Below are 20000 nucleotides of genomic sequence, written 5' to 3' on the forward strand. Positions count from 1 at the left end.
AGGAGAGGAGAGAGAGAGAGAGAGAGAGAGAGAGAGAGAGAGAGAGAGAGAGAGAGAGAGAGAGAGAGGAACACAAGGAGTAAGGAGAGGGTTAGGGAGTCACAGCGTCCAGCATCCATCCATGCGTGGTGGTGGTGGTGTCTGGGGCTCATGCTGAACCGGGCCGTTCTGACCCGGGGGGGCAGCGGGTCTGGTGGTTACCGTAGCAACACTACATGTTTACCTGTTGTTGAACCCGGGAAGCCTTTCGCTGATGCCGTGGTTGCAGACACAGAGTTGAAAAAACAGTTGAACATGAAAAGGGTTCAAATCACAACACGGGAAAAATCAGCCCAATGCCGAGAGCAAATCAGCTGTTTGAAAAACAACCATCGCATTTAGAGTGACCCAAAGCGGAGCTTTCAGGTCCGAGCCATATGCATTCTGGGTAAATTCCTGTGTAACCAGGACACCGGATTAGGCCGTGTCAACCTACAAGCGGAGAACACACAGTACTATTTGTAGTCTGCTTTCCCCTGTAGGATAAAGCCAGAGGAATATACGCTCTGAATTATTCATGAGTGCTCAACAAGCCCTTAGCCGCCGCTGGAAGTGCTTGGGGCTTTGCTAGCGTCAACATTTTAGGGTTCTGGCTTTTATTTTGAAGTTTACAGGGTATACCACGTCTGCTGATAATTAGGTGAGGCGTATATGAGATGGCAACAAACACCGCACAGTGTGGCACACAGGATTCTTCCCCCAAACACCCCACAAAGAGAAGCCCACAGTGAATTTAAATACATCCGACTGTAATTAAATCACTGGTTTGTGTGATTACATTAGCAAGGTAAATGTAATAAATGGAAAATAATGTAACGAGTTATTCAATTATGGAAAACGATATATACATATTGTATGTTATGGTGCACATCTGAGATTGATTATTTTATTGGCTTCTGTTCTGGTCCTCATTAAGTCTGATATGATTACGTATGTACTAAATATATGTTGGGGCCTTTACATTCATAATTGCAATACTGGGTATGTCTTGCACGCTATATCTTAAACGTCCAAAGACATGAGTAATGCAGTCCTACTTGAATTGAAAATGCCTATTACATTTTCTTTTTTTTCTTTTTCCCCAGGTGAAAGTTGGCAGAGGATATTTTTCAGGTTAATGTCAGAGAAGTAAGTCAATCCATTGAGAGAGCTGAACATTGCCCGAGGCGGCATAATATCTGGGACTAAGCGCGGTGATTACCAAAATTAGCTACTTTATCTTCATGATCGTCTAGTTCCGAAACACTACATACCGCACCGTCTCCAGATGATTATTTACATGATCATTAAATGCTGTTGTAATTAATCCTTGAAGTTACAGGTATCTTGTATAAGGTAGGTTAAGGGCATTGGGAATCAAACCTGGAACCATTGGATTAGGAGTCAAACACCCCAGCCATTAGGCTTGTGTTTACCAAACTGGGGGTCAGAAGTCTAATTGTGCCTGCAAATAACGTCACTACAATTTATGTCTTTATATGACACGATGTGCTTAGGTTCACTGGGGCATTGTTACAGGTTAGAACAATGTGCAGGGAAGCAGATGTTCCAAGCCTTTTATGTTCACGGCCCAAAACAACACTAAACTACCAACGGCAGACAAACGCCACTGGGCTAACAATATGCTAACAATAACCTGAATAACAGGGACATCAATAAACATCCAATAAAGATGTCATTGCATAACTGATCGCTAATAAACAACTTAAGCAGAGCTGAACTGGTGAATATAATCTGTCCACTTTGATTTATTGAGGAAATACTCAACAGACGCTATGCAGCCTAAAGAGTGTTTTAATTTACATGCTGTGTAAATACCAGTTGGTTCTGTACTTTATGTTCCAAAACATATTCCATAATACTCCCCTAATATCATCCTGCTGTTGTGTACTTAGAAAATGTCCTCTGAGGGTCAAAACACAGCAGGAAAAAACCCAAAACAGTTGGATCACTGCAATACTGCCTCTCACACTCGACAGCCAACATTAAGCATACAAGACTACGAATGAACAACATCACAGAATTCTGGTCGTGTCAGCTGTTGTACACGGAAGAAGAAGGGGAAAAGGGTAGGTGTATGCAGGGGGAAACAGAACAGAATGAGAGTGAGAGAGGAAGGGGAAAGAGAGGGAGAGATGAATCAAGTCTAACACACCGCCAATTCCTGGCTCAGAGCCCGGCCGCGAGGGCATCAATCACAGGCCGCGTGTTTAATGTTGTGTTTATGAGCACGGCTAGACAGCGATGGCGGCTGTTCCCGGGGTCGTGACGCAGACGGGGGACACGGAGTGGGGCTGAGGGATGTTGTACGTGTTGTTGTTGTTGTTGTTTGCTGTTGTTGCTTTTGTTGTTGTTGTTGTTGGTGGTGGTGGTGGTATGGAAGGCGGCTGGCGAAGAGTTGTTGGTGGAGATGGAGAGGACGAGGAGGTAGCGGTGGAGGTGGTGGAGGTGGTGGTGGTGGTGGTGGAGGTGGTGGTGGTGGAGGTGGTGGTGGTGGTGGAGGTGGTGGAGGTGGTGGTGGAGGTGGTGGTGGAGGTGGTGGAGGTAGCGGTGGTGGTGGTGGTGGTGGTGGTGGTGGTGGTGGTGGTGGTGGTGGAGATGGAGAGGACGAGGAGGTAGCGGTGGAGGTGGTGGAGGTGGTGGTGGAGGTGGTGGTGGTGGTGGAGGTGGTGGAGGTGGTGGTGGTGGAGGTGGTGGAGGTGGTGGTGGTGGTGGTGGAGGTGGTGGTGGTGGTGGTGGTGGAGGTGGTGGTGGTGGAGGTGGTGGTGGAGGTGGTGGAGATGGTGGAGGTGGTGGTGGTGGAGGTGGTGGTGGTGGTGGTGGTGGAGGTGGTGGTGGTGGTGGTGGTGGTGGTGGTGGTGGTGGTGGAGGTGGTGGTGGTGGTGGTGGAGGTGGTGGTGGTGGTGGTGGTGGAGGTGGTGGAGGTGGTGGTGGTGGTGGAGGTGGTGGAGGTGGTGGTGGTGGTGGTGGTGGTGGAGGTGGTGGAGGTGGTGGTGGTGGTGGTGGAGATGGCGGATGTGAGGGGAGCGTGGATGAGGCTAAATCAAATAGAAATCTTGAAAGAAAAAAAACAACACAAAAGTTTACTGAGAGGGTAAAGAAACAAACACACCCAAAGAAAAATGAATAAACGACGAAGCATAAAAAAATTACTTCAACTTACCAATGTCAAGGCTAATATTGCAAATGGAACACAAAAACAGACACTGGCCAAGGCAAAGTTGTGACCCTTCTTCAGCTTGATGCGTCTCTGACCCCTGGACCCCAGAGCGGGGAGCTGTCACGGACGTGGTTTCGGGCCCGTTGCCACGGCGGCTGACGGCTGCTGGTGCTCGTTTTTTCCAGACACAGTGATTATTATGTGTCCTCCGCCTTCATTTAACTTTATTTATACCGCGCGCGAGCGACAGAAATGCGGATAGTGATGAATTGCGGCTAGGCGGTGACGTTTATAGCTTCTCAGCTATCGTTTTATTCACAAATTAGCTTCAGTGCGGAGTGGGAGATCTAAAAGCTATAAGTAGTCAGGCCGCATGAGTGCAGCGCTCCAAAGAATAACTGTCAGATACATTATACATGAAGACTCTCAGCTGTAGCAGTCAGCCGCGCGTCCGCTTCCAGGCACCGGGACCTTGGTGTTTATTGTGTTGATTCTGCTACGGTCATGTCATTGGGGCTCATTTCTCACAGATAATCAAATAAAATAAAGTCTCAAACAGCTCCCAGGCACAGGGCGCACTTTAACAACCTCCAGAGTTTTGAATTCCGCCGTTCCGTTTCAATCTAGAATGATGGGAATGAGCGATGAGGTTTGGGTGGAATGCATGATGCAAGTGGGAACAGGATGATATGGATGCTAGAATGACACAGCTAGCGTAGCAAGCTATAGCTGTCCTAGCCTGATATAGCTAGCCGATCGTGACGCAGATAACCTAGTGTGACACAGTAAGCCAAACTTGACATCGCTAGCCTAGCCTGACATATCTAGTGTAGCTGTAACAGCTGGCCTAACGGAGAAAGCATAGCCTGTCAGAGTTGTTTTCCTCTCTTTACTGAACCAGAGTTGACGAGACAGACATAACAAATACAAATAAAAATATTTTTCTGTCTGTTTCTCCCAAAAAACACAGTTTTACATTTGTCTTCCCCCAAATATTACAGAAAAATAAACGCTTGTAGTAAGTGTTAACCTAGCAAACTGTCAAAAGTTTAAATAAAGTTCTTGTTCTTGTCATTCTTCCATTTAGTCTATATATATGACAGGAATATTATTAGTGTTCTAGTATTTGCAATTCATTTATTTTTATATCTTCAGGCAACACTTAAAAGCTAAATTGTGTGAGCCAAACAGATTAGGTTGCTTCTTGATCCTGGGAAGAGAGCAGCAGATGAACCAGGAACCCCACTGAGCTAGCCCTAAGGGGGTTGGGATAAGTCTGCTACCCCTGCCACCGCCATCACCAACACCACCTACTCCATCACCTCCTCCATGATAACCTCCAGCATCGACCCATCAACATCTCTACCTAGTACTTCTAGCACCATGTACCTCGTACCGCTAGCACCATGTACCTCGTACCACTAGCACCATGTACCTCGTACCGCTAGCACCATGTACCTCGTACCGCTAGCACCATGTACCTCGTACCGCTAGCACCATGTACCTCGTACCACTAGCACCATGTACCTCGTACCGCTAGCACCATGTACCTCGTACCGCTAGCACCATGTACCTCGTACCACTAGCACCATGTACCTCGTACCGCTAGCACCATGTACCTCGTACCACTAGCACCATGTACCTCGTACCGCTAGCACCATGTACCTCGTACCGCTAGCACCATGTACCTCGTACCACTAGCACCATGTACCTCGTACCACTAGCACCATGTACCTCGTACCACTAGCACCATGTACCTCGTACCGCTAGCACCATGTACCTCGTACCGCTAGCACCATGTACCTCGTACCACTAGCACCATGTACCTCGTACCGCTAGCACCATGTACCTCGTACCGCTAGCACCATGCCCCGTCGACACCAGCGACATTGTTTCTACCATCAGCGCTACCACGTTTTACACCACTGTCATCACCATCAGCACTTCCACCATCACCACTACCACCGTCACCATTATTACCACCTCCTCCATCACCACTACCACCATCATCCCCATGTCCTACGTCACCACCACCAGCATTTCATCACCTCCTCCACCGCTATAACGATTGCCACCGGCGACCCCACTACGAACACCACCCCCTTCATCACCACCACTAGCCCCCCCTGGCGGTGGGTGGGGGTGTTCAACGAAGTAATCAAACTCTCCCAGCACCTGCTCTCCTTGCCGGAGGCATTGGGACACCCTGCTCACCCTGTTTCTAGGTTGTAAATGGAGGCCAGGTCGTAAACGGGGTGGTAAAACGGTCATGAAGTGATGCATTGAAACTTGTAAATAGACTTTTAAGTGTAAAGAGATTAATGTTAAAATGATCAGCCCTAAATCGATCGGTACGTTTTAATCCATTGTTGGTGGTAATGGTAATTTCTCATTCTCTCTCTATGGATTCTAAATCCTCATAATTACATTTAGACTGGACTGCAAATAGCTTTTGTATAATGTTGAATGAGCTTGTGAAAAAAGTAGAGCTGTCAAGCGATTAAAATATTTAATCGTGATTAATCGCATTAATGTCATAGTTAACTCACGATTAATCGCAAATTATTTTTCTATGCTAAATATCGCGCGATAATTTTTTTAACGCCGTTAAATTTGGTTTGCGTTTTTCAAAAAGGAGGTAGAGCTAGTAGGTATTCTCAGAAGGTAGAGAAAGTTGTCTGGCAGCCAGAAGGTTGCTGCCTCCAACCTCCGCTCCCCCCTGGCTAATCGCGAGGTGTCCCTGAGCAAGACACCCAACCTCAACTACCCCCGGTGCAGTTCCCTCAAATTAGCACCGCAATCGATGTATGAATGTGTGTTGTGAAGTGCTTTGAGTGGCCAGAGTCTAGAAAAACGCTACATTTCCCATTATATTTTAACGAGAGGTTAACATTATAGTACTATTGAATTATTAATTATTCTAGAAATTCTGTATCCTGCAAATGTTTATACCTGGAGGTGACTCATTTCTACATTTTTTTATATTTAGCTGTTTCTATGGCCTACAGATCAATGTGGACAGCATTTGCCACCTATAAAAAATCCTACCTGAAACATAATATCTTTACTATTTAGACAAACAATCAATCACTATCGCAAACTTTTTCCAACAGAAAAAAATTATCACAGTCACCACATATGACGATTTATTTAGTTACAAAACGAAAAATACCCCTCCAGAAGAACACGTTGGATCTGTAGAACCCACAACTGCAGAAGAGCAGGGGATCCATATATGACCATATATGGTGATGGTTCATATACGGAAGTGTTTCCCAAGCTTTGGGTCGGGACCTCACTTAATATGCATTTGGGGTCGCAAGAGATGTATAAGCGGCAGAAATGTGTTGAAAATAAAAATGAATGCAATGAAAATATGTAATTAAAAGGTTTTATTGGTCTCTTAAATGTTTTGTATATATGGAAAGAAAGCATAACGATCCATGACCCACGAGCAAAACACTGCTGCTAACTAGAGGGGCAATTAGCAGAGGTTCACTGGGACATTGAAATGAATGGCAAATTCATGGTGATCATGTTAAAACAATGTGTGTCAAAGCGGATACACAAACATTTTTTTTAATTTGAGTTGCAAAATATTTCCATGGATTCACAAGACGTAGAAGCTCTGAATCAGTGTCACGTGGCGATGGTGTACCGTATACAAAGAGGATGAATTCGGCCGAGCTGGACCCCAGGTGGTTGCTGGCTCTGCACCCGTACGTCCCGTTGTCTGTCTTGTTGAGCGTGGTGATGGTCAGCTCGAGGCCCTCCACGATCATACGCTCCACGTCCGGGAGTTCCCCCCCGTCCTTAGACCACAGCACCGGCTCTGGACTAAGTAGAGCAAGAGGAGGAGGAGGAGGAGGAGGAGGAGGAGGAGGAGGAGGAGGAGCAAGGTAGGAGCAAGGCAAGGGAAGGCTGTTTAGACCAGATCAGATATGATCCGATGTGGTCGGGTTCGATTGGGTCAGGTTCGATTACTTTAGTACTTTATTCAGCCCGAAAGGGAAATTCAGTGGCAATAGCAGCATTCAATGAAACAAAGCATCAATAGAAAAGACAGTATAATGATACAAGTAATGATACAAAGATAAATAAAACAGAATAAGTTCAGTAAAGTAAATAAAAAAATGAAATGAAATTATCAAGGTGGAAATTATTATAGGTAGGCCTATGCAATAATAGTAAATCATGTAGTAGGAATACAGTGTATTTTTATTAGTTTTCTTTCACAAGGACCATCAATAAAAGTACTAGTTCCAGATTGTGGTGGAAGACTGCAAAAAAAAAGCTGCTTCACCATGCTTGTTTCGAATCCTGCATTCAAAACACATAAGCAGATCTAATATGTATTTATGTTGGACCTAAACCGTTTAGAGACATAAAGAAGGAGAGGTGAAAAACATGTGGCGGCATCTTCTGCAGCTTTCGTCCATTTACTGCTTATCTTCATGAAGAGATAGGCTAGACCATTTCATACAGCATATGGTCAAGACGAGTTCAGAATGTGGAAACTCACTCGCTTGGTTTTCAACTTTTGGTTTAAGAATCAATGTGTTTTTGCATACATTTCAGACTTCTGTAAACATAAATATAATACAAATAAATATAATATAAATAATTGTGTGTAACTTACATTGGGTTCCCTGTGGACACACACTCAAGTTTCAAATACTGCCCCTCCTGTGGGACAATCAGGGAGGCTGTGATGTCAAGCCGAGGTGCATCTGTACAGACAAAAGATCAAAACATTCATTAGCATGTTTTTAACAGTAGCAGGCTATTATACACAAGTTAGCAGTATAGCAAGCTAGCATTCATTTGCTTGGCTGTTACCCATAACACAAACACAATGGGTAAAAGTCCCCATTTAAAAGGAAACAAATGAATAATATTAAAAATAAATAAATAAATTGGGCTTCATTAAACGGCCTAATCTTTAGTATTATATGTAGCCCACCATGATTAGAAAAGTCATTTTTTTATCTCAGAAATAATAAGATATTTTCGTGCTGCATGAGCTGCCAAACTACAAATGTCCCTTTTTAATTTCAGCAAACTGGTCATCTACATTAGCATTGCTATGGCCCACAACAATTTGTATTAGTAGCCTGTATTAGATAGCTCTATAGCTATCTAGACTTGAGGCTAAAGCTTATATCCCTTCCCTAGCTCTGCGTTAATCCCTCACCTGAACCCATAATAATCCTGTTCTGATCCCCACCCCCTACAAATATTTCTAATCTTAACCTTGAAATGTGATTTCCATACGTTTATACATTTTTAATAGCATCAGTCCACTCCCCTGACTGAGAATCATTTTTCTCGGCCTAACTTGTTAGTCACTTGGGATCAAAGCGTCTGCTATATATTAGCAGACGCCCTTATCCCAAGTGACTTACAACTTAAGCTGAGAACAATTCTTCTCCGCAGCTAAATCAGTGTTTCCCATCCTATTAAGTCTCATGAAGCCCGACAGCGCCATCAGTGCGGCTCAAGCACCTCTTCATCCAAACCATCAAACGATAAATGTTTTCTTTTCAACCCAAATTAATTTAAAATAGCTATTGATGCTTTGATTCATATTGAGAGGATTACATGGGTTGGATCGGTGTTTACAATGGAAGTCGGAGAGTATTTCTGGACAACTATTGATGGTCAACAATCGACATATATAATATTGAACAAATATTCCTATTTCATCTTTTTTTTTTGGAGGTAGTACGTACACAACAAAGCAAGTTCAACATCTAAACAAGTAGGCCTACAACACCAGACCTAGGAAAATCTTTCTAAAATGTATATTATGAATGCCCCCTGTCCCCTGATATTATTTTCAGCCAAGCACCACTCTACCAGTACTGATAATATACGTCCATGTGTAAACATGAATATTACATGTGTGGTGCAAATACTTTCAGCAAGAAAAATGCCGTCCTCCACGTATTTTGTCATTCATTGGAAAGAGTTCAAAAAAGTTTTTGTATTAAGGTTGTATCCCGATTCCACTCATGTCATAAAGTTGGCCTTATTTGACAACAACATAACCAACATTAAAACGACAAAAAGGAAACATTTTTGGAAATTCTACCCTTGCAATCCGATCAAAATCCCCCTGGTCACAGGTACCCCCATTTGAGAAACACTGCCCTAGAGTACGTGCTACCCTTCGGTGGGGAGAACACCATGCTGAATGACTCAATGAGGGTGCACTCACACTAGGCCATCTGGCCGTGGCCGTGGCCGTTTTCACACCTAACCGTGCTCAAATCTGCCAGTGTGAGTGTGGTGAGTGTGGCTAGTCTGGCCAGGCCAGGCCAACTTGGCCACTTGGGAGAGGTGTGCTGCTACGGTACGGGCCGCTACGGTACAGATGCTAATGAGCCGACACGCGCACACGCACGCCTACGCAACCTGAGCTGGATGACGTATAGTCCATGCGACGACCACGGACATAATAAAGGCGACGAGCCTTCTTTCCCATTAAACGGTAAACATGTATCCAAATAAGCAACAGACTCAGCAAAGTGCGAACTGTGTTCTCTGTGTTGTTGTCCATTGTTGTTAGAACTCTGACTGGCGGCATACTTTATTATGGTCCATGCAGCGGACGCTTGGTGATGACGTGTTACGACTTGATGACGTATGTACAAGAGCCTACCGTGGCCAGGCCACAGTTGCGACGGCCAACGGCCACCGCCAGATGGCCTAGTGTGAGTGCACCCTAAAAGTAGAGCGTGTGGGCAGGAGTTCCCGTCACCCAGGACTTACAGTGGACTTCCAGGACCTCTGTGGTTTGGTAGGGTCTTTCCAGCGCCGGGTGCTCCACGCTACAGGTGTAGGCCACGCCGTCGTCCCGTCTGTCCACCTCGAACTGCAAGCTGCTCCTCACCATGAAGGACTTCCCGGTGGCGTTGATCTCCTCCGTGCCTTCAGGGGCAGAGAAGAGGGGGGGGGGGGGGGGAAGAGGAGATCCGATTAGAGGTCCATAACGTTGGAGATAGTGGTGTTGGGGGTGGTGGTGGTGGTGGTGGCGGCGAGGGAGGGATAGGGGTGGTGGTGTATAAGGTGGTGGTTGTTGAGGTGGTGGGGGTGGTGGTGGTGGCAAAGGGAGGGATAGGGGTGTTGGTGTATAAGGTGGTGGTTTTTGGGGTGGTGGTGGTGGCGAGGGAGGGATAGGGGTGGTGGTGTATAAGGTGGTGGTTTTTGAGGTGGTGGGGGTGGTGGTGGTGGCGAGGGAGGAATAAGGGGTGGTGGTGTATAAGGTGGTTGTTGTTGAGGTGGTGGTAGAGGTGGTGGTAGAGGTGGAGGTGGGAGTCGGGCTGGTGGTGGAGGTGGTGGAGGTGGTGCTGGCATTTTGGTGGTAGTGGAGATGGAGATTGAGGTGGTGAAGTGACGTCATGCACCATGGGACATAGCGTGGAAATAAGTGGGGAACCACATTTGTACACACTAATTTCTGCAAAATGATGAATGTCCTGTGGGTGTGTGAGCGTAAGAGCGTTCTTCTGCGTGCGTGTGCGTTTGAGTGACTGTGTGCGTGCATCGGTATGTGTGTGGGAGAGAGTGGGTCTTAGACCATGAGATGGACTGGACCTTTCAGGGCTGCGTCCCTGCCTTAATGTCACGGTCTACTTCAGATCCAATGGGCTGCACGTTAGCGGCGCTGATGAAGGCAGAATGAGACTCGTACTCAAGAATGGATGAATTTAACCACAGAAAAAATGACAATAGACCAGTCAGAAAAATGAAATGTGTAACAGCATGCTTTGACTCGAAATATCGTACATGACAAAACACCTTTTAGGGAACAGAGCATTTTCGAAGGCAGGAGAAAACTGGCTTATTTGGACGGCAGCTGTTCCTACGAGTCCTCAAAGAAAGAAACTGTGTATAAAAGCCTTATATAATGATACAGTTTAGCACAATAGATGAGATATTATTTCACTATGGAGTACATTTTGACATTTTGACTCACTTTCTACCAGTGAGAGTGGAAAATTTGGCCTTGGAAATTAATTGAAATTGAAGTCAAACTTTTCGGCCTTTGGAAGTCAGACACAAAGAAGGCAAATGTTTAACGCCTTGATTTGGTTGACAGGGCGAGAGACTCCTGTAGGACTGACTTTCAAACACCAGCACAAAACAACGTCTCCAGTCAAGCCCACTACAGTCTCACTTTGGAACGCTTGGCATCATATCACCGACTTCAAATCGTCGTCTGCATATGCCAACTCCAAAACTGGAAATTATTGAAGTTTCTTATTTTGACCGAGGCTGTTGTCCACGTGAAAAGGATTCTGGAGTATTCCTCCAGGCCAACAGTACAGCGGGTGGAAGAGGCCGGGCTGTAGCATACTTCCTGCCACAGCTGGTTGTGGGTACTGAGCAGTGCACAAGTATCATTAAGAACCCTTCACAAGCTGCTGCCCTTCCCAGACAAGTCAGCTTCTAATAAAAGCCCTGCACAACAGTCTCTCACACACACACTCTCTCACGCACGCACACACTCTCATGCACGCAGGCACACACGCACACACACACACACACACACACACACCCCCCCCCCCCCCCCACACGTAGGTAACACACCACCCGCATTCACACACACTTTTCACAGTCAGCACACACTCGCATACATCCACAGTCCCATACTGAAACACACACACTCACACACACACTCACACACTTTTCACAGTCAGCATTCAGACCCACAAGGAAAAAAATGTGTCTCTATTTATTGCCTGATTATGCACATGTTTGGACATGCATACATCTGCATAATAAGATTTAATACAAAGAACAAACAAACGATTCTGTGCCGTCATTAAGTCAACCATTTCACTGTGCTTTTAACTGAGAGCAGCCTGAGATCAAAGTCACTGAGATCCGGAAGATTTTCATAAGAAAGGGCCTGGCTGGGGATTTGACTATGAAGCTGGGAATATCAGCTTCCCTTTCCTGTTTTTTTTTTTCAGTCTTTCTCAGTTTTTCTTCACAGACTGCAGTTGACTAGGAGTTTCATCACCATGTCACTTAATTAGGCTGGTTTATCCCATTTTTTCGCAGTAACAACCCAATAAAACCATGTAATGTCTAATGGTGCTTGTAGGGCCTACAGGAACTTCAGGATCTCTCTAGGTAGGGTTGTGTCAGGCTATGTCTGCGTGTGTTTAAACATTCAAAAGGAACATAATGTGTTCTCTTTGCTGATGCAACGGTTGCACCAGCGGTACTGCAGATTATTATCTTCACTGTAATGCTCTCAGACGCACGGCTGTCACTCAACAACAACTAATTTGTTCGCCTCCGTAAGCCGCAAAACAAATTATTTGCCAATGAACGAGGGTTGCCTCTCAAAAATCCCGCGATGTTCGTTGTCATTCGCACAAACGGCGGGAAAACAAACCTCTGGAGCGTGAAATAAACAAGACATGTTTTTTTTTGCTGTTGCACCTGCTGATGTCCTCCAGCCGTGCAGCTGGACCCCCCCCCCCCCCCCCCCTGAGGGGAAGGGTTTGAGTGACGGACGACACGGCCCGACAGCGAGGCCCCAGTCGCAGCATGACGCAGACCGCAACTGAGGCTCCCGCGACTACCGCGACTAGCTCCGGCACCGCGGCACCGTCGGAGCGCCTTTTATTGAGCGCCTTTTATGCAGCGTCTTCAGAAGCTCCGGCACACAGATTGACATTTCCCCCTCTTTGACACATGTTGATGGGGAAATATCCCTTTTAATGTGCAGAGCCTCCGGTCCTTCTGTGTTTACTACCGGTTCTTGCCTTTGACGAGCCAAGGGTTTGTAATAATAATAACAACCCAAGCCCAAAAGGGGAGAATAATAAAAACATCCGCATCTGTATGTAAATGACAGGTCCTGACAAGGCAACTCCATTGGGTCCTGATTCTGAGATGAATATTGTATGTTTATGTTAAATGAATGTATAGACGTGTATATGTGGTCCATTGGGTAATGTTTTGAATTACAGGTAAGACTATAGCTTTCCTGTGGGTATGGGAAATGTACACATTTCAAACTAGGTATTGTATCTTCCATTCTCTTTTCTTTAACATAACATCATAGCAGAATTAATGCATGATGAATTCTGTGAAGCCCAAAGGTGAGGAATGGAGACTTTTATGATTTTGCTCTGATGCAAAAACATGTTGTATTGGAATCTATCTCATGTAGGTTTGGAGTGAAATATGTTATTTTAAAATCAATCTCAGGAGAGGGACAAAAAACTCCAAACAAATCAAAATGTTCATGCGTTTTGGAGGCAGACAGTCTGTTGTCGATGCGATGTGCCAAGCCTCCACTGGCCTTTCAGAAATATACGTGCAAGCCATTTCAACAAGAAAACTTCATTTCCCAGCCCTCCCCCATCAATCATATTGCCATGTGGGGTACGCCACAAACCCGCCAAGAAAGAGCTTCTCTCTTGCACGCAAATCTTCAATAAAGACCGACTGCCGTGCACAGCTTTCCCACTGCAACCCCGCTTGCATTAAAGAGCTACACATGGCTTAAACCAGTACTATCAAATCACAGGAGGGGAAAAAAAACAAGACTTTTCACCCGACGACTATAAAAACACTTCAGAGGCTGTGCTCTCGAGCTAAAAGCCGGTAAGAAGACAAATAAACAGGTGTTATTTGCTAGCGAGAGAGAGAGCCTAGCATAGCTTCGCTGACAGATATACCGCAGAACATTAGCAGCTCCACCGCCTGCGGATTGCTTCTCAGAGACTCTCAGACAGGGTGTTAAACCGCCTGCGTAGGCCGGGCATCCATTTTACTTCCACTAGAAGCTTCTCTTAGGGCTTTATTCACCTAGGGGCCATCTTACATTCAGTTCACACACCCAGCTAACTTTTAGCACCAAAAATATGGCCCATATAGGTGAATAAGTCATATGGCTTGTCTTTGCCAGCAGTATTGAAATGTATTGATATGTGTTTTCTGTCTCTATTGCCTAAGCCAGACAGCGGAAGAGGAACATTAAGGTTTAGTCAGCTTAGTCTTCAACCACACAAACAGACGCTGTAATGTCGATGATATTCTTGGGGTAGTTATACTGTCTGTCCAGTAAGGGATTGACAAGGAAACACGATCAGCCTACAGTAGACGTAAAATACTGTGGTGGTTGAAGTAAGATTAGGAGTAAAAAAAAAAAAGCAAGCACATCAGAGATTTAGATATGCTAATAATAATCATAATGATTCAAATACATTTGTTTGATGTTTGTAAAAATTTGACTTCACCATACTTCATGAATAGTGTGGAAAACGTCAATCTTCATCGCATAAAGTAAATCACAATAAATAATATAACGACAACAGGAAGTTGGAGCTTACAGGTCACAGGTGACTGCTGCCTATGGCCGCAGAGGATACATACAGCTCACAGGTAGGGGACTCGGGGATGGCGTGTCGCCCTACCTTGGACCTCCTTGTCGTTACGGAACCAGCGGATGGTTGCGGCGGGCTTGCTCCCGGCTGACGCGCAGGTGAGGGTCACCATGTCCCTCTCCACGGCCGGTTTGGTGAAGCCGATGATCTCCGGCCGCTCGGGGACACCTGGGGCACACCGAACGCACAGGCGTCGGCGTTTGTTAAAACGCCTTAAAACATGGCTCGAGACAAAACCACGAGATGAGATCACTGATCTAAAACTCGGGTTTCCAACCTGGGGAGCATGTTACGCATATGAGGCTGTCTTACATTTACATTTACATTTAGGTCATTTAGCAGACGCTTTTATCCAAAGCGACTTACAATAAGTACATTTGTCACAAGAAGCGCATCGATATATATCGCTGTCGGAACAGAAAGGATGTTCAGAGAAGCAAGTGCACGTGCAACAATCGCTAGGCTAACCAATTCCCCGTGTTACAGCCATGATAGCAGCTACTGTATGTGTACTATATGTGTTGTTTTGTCGTACATTGCGATGTTCTGTTCTAGTTGCTAATTGTGTTGATTCCTGCCCAGGGACCATTCAAATTAGACTTCTCTCTAACTTTGGTTCAGCTAATGTGTTGAGCATAGCCCCTGTTAAATAAACGTATAAACAAAAAGGATGTTTAAAATCCGTTCCCCCGTACCTGCACTCTAAGATGCAGGTACGGGGGAACGGATGAGATGTTAAACTGAGGTCCTGACTCTCTCAGGTCACGATAGTGCCCATAGTTGTACAAGTAGGGGTGCTAACCTCGGTGTCCTGGCTCCACACCACCTGGTCTCTTGATTGAATAGTTTCCCAGCTCGCCGCTCCAGTGTCGCTAATAACCAGCGTGTGGTTAACATGTATCACCCAGGTGGGTGCTACGCACTGTTAGCGGATGAGCTGTGATTTCCCCCCACACACTTTGTAAAACGCAATATAAAATCAATGAATTATTATTTATTATTACGAGTAGGAGTATCTGCAGGGAGGCAGTGTTAAGTGTCTCTTGTCTTCCGGAACAATCTGCCAGAAGGTGTCTCTGGTCTTTTGAAAAGTGTACCAGAGGAACCCAGGGCAATCTGTCAATATCTCAAGAAGTACCTTTATAGTTTTTAGTTTAGCTGCTTCTGTTGGTTTAGAAACTAGGTTGTGCAGAACTTGGCATATTTTTTATAGCTACTTCAATATTGATCACATGCTTTGATTGTTCACGCATCACTTGTAAATCGCTTTGGCTTACAGCGTCTGCTAAATGAAAATGAAGAAAGTAAGTCTTCTCCTTTCATGTTTGACGGCGAGTTCAACAATGCAGAAGGGTGCAAGCAACAAACCCAATGCTTTTCTGTCCGTCAAATCCATAACGTCTTGTTCATACATTGAAATTACAGATAATAAGCACTTACACTAAGTATCATCATATACCCAGAAACACTTGTGTATTTCTGATGTGCATGTCTGTAAAATGCGACCATCACAACTACCTTATACTTTTGTTTAAAAGTCTAAGACTTTTACTTGCAGTGTTGTCGCAGACATCATGATGCAACCTTGGATATTCCTAAAATGGAATCACTTCCTGTGTTACGGAACTACGTCAGTTTACACTTTTCCAGCCACCTCTGATTGGTTGATTGGCTGCTCGGTCAGACCAGGTTTCATAGCTAATGGCGGTAGAAGATTAACTGCACAACAGAGAGCAGCCATAGAGCCCTCGAGGAGAGAGGCCGCATCTGTTGAACCAAATGTGGTGACCTTCAGGTGCCACTCCGGCTGTCTGCTCCAATAAGGGTCAACGAGCACGTCGGTAGATGATATAAAACCGTGGCGCCTTACCCTCGGAGATAAGTCCACCTGGCTGAGAGCCACACCTGACCGATCAGATATCCCTGATTCATCTGAACACACAGGTCACTGCGTACACCACTTTCTGTGTAGTTCACCGTTATTGACGCGGTGAGCCATGATAGAATAGATGACTACAGGTGATAGGAAGAACATGTGTTTTGCAATCACTTGTTTTGGTGCCTTTCTCGACAGGACAGTGTAGAGAGACACGTGTATAATTTCCTACACAGCGCATTGCCTGATTAAGGTACACCACTCAGCTAGTAGTAGTACTTCCGCTCAATTTGAATTGCGCCGTCTAATTTTGTGCGTCAAATCAGCGAACAGAGGAAGTGGCTGAGATCAATGACATTAAAGTTAGCTCTCGTTGACGGACATCTTCACGCACGGTGTTTGGTTTGTTTACAGCCTGCGCTGCGTGATCCCCGGCCAAACGTTAGCGATTGGTTATGGCAGATCCAGAGGGGCACTGGGCAGATCTAATAGTTTTAAACTTCAACAGACACCCGCCTTCAAGTGAGTTAACGTTTGTCAATTGAGTAGTTCCAGACTCTGTACAAATGAAATTAAGTACGTGAGTCTGGTAGGACCAGGCTACCACTCTGCCCCCCCGTATGTTAAATTATAAGGTTAAGTGTTTTTATGATAGTTCTTAGGGGGGGGGGGGGGGGGATTAAAATAATGATCAAATTAATATAATGTGGGCCGATTTAAATGGTGTTCAAGCAATAACCCTCACAACACCATAATGAACAGCAACCAAAAACAATAAAATAGCTCAACAAAAAATACAATACCGCAAAATGAAACAACAAGCACTGGAAAGCGGCCAACAACGTATTAATAAAAACGATAACGAAAAACGCCTTTGAGGCGTTGAATAAAAATAAAACATCTCTTTTCCCCCTTTTGTCCCGGTTTCTTCCTACAACTCTCCCGGCCGTGTACGCCTGTTGGGAGGGCCCAGCTCGCGGCCCAGGGGGGTGGGACTACTCACCCAGCACGGTGAGGTAGGCCCTGGTGATCTTGATGGGCATGGTGAAGAGGGAGCAGGTGTAGAGGCCCTCGTCCCCCAGCGTCGCGTCGTTGACGCTGATGGTCAGCTCCTGCCAGGAGGCCCGCACCAGCTCGATGCGGTTGTCACGGAGAGCTGCGTGCGAAGGAGGACACACGCGCACACGCACGGAGGGAGACACACACAAATGAAGGAGCGCACATGTAGAAAGACACGGTGCGGCAGGTTTAGACCCGCACAGATGAGGACGCAGGCTCACACGCAGACACACACACACACACACACACACACACACAAACATGAAGACACACACATGCGCACACACACGCACACGCACACACACACGCACACACGCACGCGCACACACACACACACACACACACACACACACACACACACACACACACACACACACACACACACACACACACACACACACAAACACACACACACACACACACACACACGGTTGGTCAGGGCATTTCATATCACTGAGGCAGGAGAACTTGTCATCAGCATTTAGTCTCAGTCATTTCACACATATTCCCATCTCTAATCATCACTGACTCAGTGTTTATGCTGTAAATACCCTTTTACTAGAGCTGCTGCCGCCACTGTTATTCACATTAGCCTAACAACAACAGCAACACACGCAAGCACAATAAAGGATTCTGGAAGGAAGCAAGACAAAAGCCAGTTAATCCCTGACGATGGTGTCTAATGTTTTGTTTAATGTGAACCGCCATCACCAACCGTTACCCCCCCCCTCCCTCAGAGTGCGGAAAGTTCCAGTCAGAATATAAAACCATGGTTACTGTCATTATGAGGCAGCAATTATAGTTGCTGTCGACACAAACCCAAACAGAAATTAAAAAAAGTTCACAGTAAAGACAATAACAGCATTAATAAAGACTAAACAAATAAGCAATGAGTTACGAACATAACAAATCAGTAAGTCTCTGCTTTGTTTGTATGTTCTCCACAATGAGGCATTACACCAGTCAAGAGATTTACAGTAATTACATTGGAGCATTTAGGCTTCATGCTTGCCATGTTGCGCACAAGTCAAAATGATTATGCAAGCCATGGTACTTTTTAGCCATTCTAAGCATATAGCAATGCTATGCTAGCCATGCTACCTACGCCAACTATGCTACAAATATAGCCATGCTACCTATGGTAAATTGCTAGAAATGCACGTCTAGTCAACATGCAGGCTACTCATGCTACTAGTTGAGTTTGAATGCTGCAATAGGCAAAGTCCCCAGATGAGATTAATACATTGAATCTGAACCAACTACCAAAAAACACTGCAATGCAAATTAATTAAACTATTATTGTTCCTTAAATGAATGCATCTTCATCATCGTCAATATCATCGTAATCTTCATCATACAAGCTGACATTATTATTTCCATCAACTCACCCCACATACCCAAGCACGAACACGCACGAACACGCACGCACGCACGCACGCACACACACTCGATTGGGAACAAGACCATTCTGTGATTTCTTAAGAAATGTGGAGAGTTTGCTATCGTTTTTTTCTGGACACAACTATGGGGCATCTTGAATCAGTGGTCCGCTTCTAAAACCCTGCCACAACCCTGCTACAAGACTCACAGAGTCTTCCCACAGGGTGTGATGAAGAGAAAGGGAAGAGGAGAGGGAGGAGCGAAATAGGAGGGAGACAGGAGAGAGAGGCGGAGAGAGGGAGGACAAGAGAGGGAGGAGGAGAGGATCCATTCAGAGTCCTGTGTCTTGCCAAAAAGAGGAGATAGGGAGAGAGGGCAGATAGAAGCGGGGGGAGGAAAGAGAGGGAAGAGGTTAAGGTAAGAGGAAAGGGAGAGGGTGGAGGAGAGATGAGAGAGGAGGAGAGAGAGGAGAATGGACAAGAGGAGAGGAAGGGGGAGAAAAGTGGTCTTCATTGAATAAATTACACATTGTTAATCCCTAATCCCCTGGGGATTGGGAACCCCTCTCTCCCTGGCCCAACTCATTCCAACTCTTCTTGGATCCTATTACACAAGCCGGGTCTGACAAAGATGCTTTGTGATTAGTATTTAATCAACACCCGCCATTGTGACTAAAGTGTCTCCTCCATCAGACGACGATGCCCAAGAAGTCGTCTCTGTGAATATTACTAACCACTGGCTCAACCCCGCTTCGGAGTTTAGCGATAAACACACGCACAGGACATGTGAAATACAATTAAATTAGTCAGGGGGGCTGAAATGGTTATTAGATTCACAAAGACGGCAGGCGATGCTAACAATAACGTTCCTCTGGTCCAATCAGACCCTATCATTTGATCAACACACGTGCTCACATCCGCATCCATGCACACACACATGCACACACACACACACACACACACACACACACACACACACACACACACACACACACACACACACACACACACACACACACACACACACACACACACACACACACACACACACACACACACACACAAATACTTGC

At 45.5% G+C, this 20000-nt stretch overlaps 1 protein-coding gene across 3 annotated transcripts; it reads right to left on the bottom strand.

Moving 5' to 3' along the window:
- Window positions 1-6594: 6594 nt before the first annotated feature.
- On the bottom strand, window positions 6595-17637 carry LOC130405482 (cell adhesion molecule 2-like). Of its 3 annotated transcripts, none has more exons than XM_056610569.1 (5): window positions 17493-17637; window positions 14644-14781; window positions 9974-10132; window positions 7839-7929; window positions 6595-7036 (listed from the first exon to the last, which is right to left on the bottom strand). In XM_056610569.1, exons 1-5 carry the CDS (start codon window positions 17530-17532, stop codon window positions 6733-6735), a joined length of 732 nt encoding a protein of 243 aa, XP_056466544.1. In that variant the 5' UTR covers window positions 17533-17637; the 3' UTR covers window positions 6595-6732. The 3 variants fall into 3 exon arrangements, with proteins under 3 accessions (XP_056466544.1, XP_056466543.1, XP_056466542.1); XM_056610568.1 differs by lacking the exon at window positions 17493-17637 and adding an exon at window positions 16132-16192; XM_056610567.1 differs by lacking the exon at window positions 17493-17637 and adding an exon at window positions 15416-15557.
- Window positions 17638-20000: the final 2363 nt, after the last annotated feature.

This window comes from Gadus chalcogrammus, chromosome 16, assembly GCF_026213295.1.
Source record: "Gadus chalcogrammus isolate NIFS_2021 chromosome 16, NIFS_Gcha_1.0, whole genome shotgun sequence".
In the NCBI taxonomy this organism is placed as follows: domain Eukaryota; kingdom Metazoa; phylum Chordata; class Actinopteri; order Gadiformes; family Gadidae; genus Gadus; species Gadus chalcogrammus.

Bases quoted from the DNA above. Each gene is read 5' to 3' on its own strand.
- LOC130405482 (XM_056610569.1), bottom strand. From the start codon at position 17,532: ATGCCCATCAAGATCACCAGGGCCTACCTCACCGTGCTGG. The intron at 10,133-14,643 runs GTAGGGCGACAC...CTGCCCCTGAAG, and splicing joins TAACGACAAGGAGGTCCAAG to GCACGGAGGAGATCAACGCC. The intron at 7,037-7,838 runs GTAAGTTACACA...TGCTCTACTTAG, and splicing joins GTGTCCACAGGGAACCCAAT to TCCAGAGCCGGTGCTGTGGT.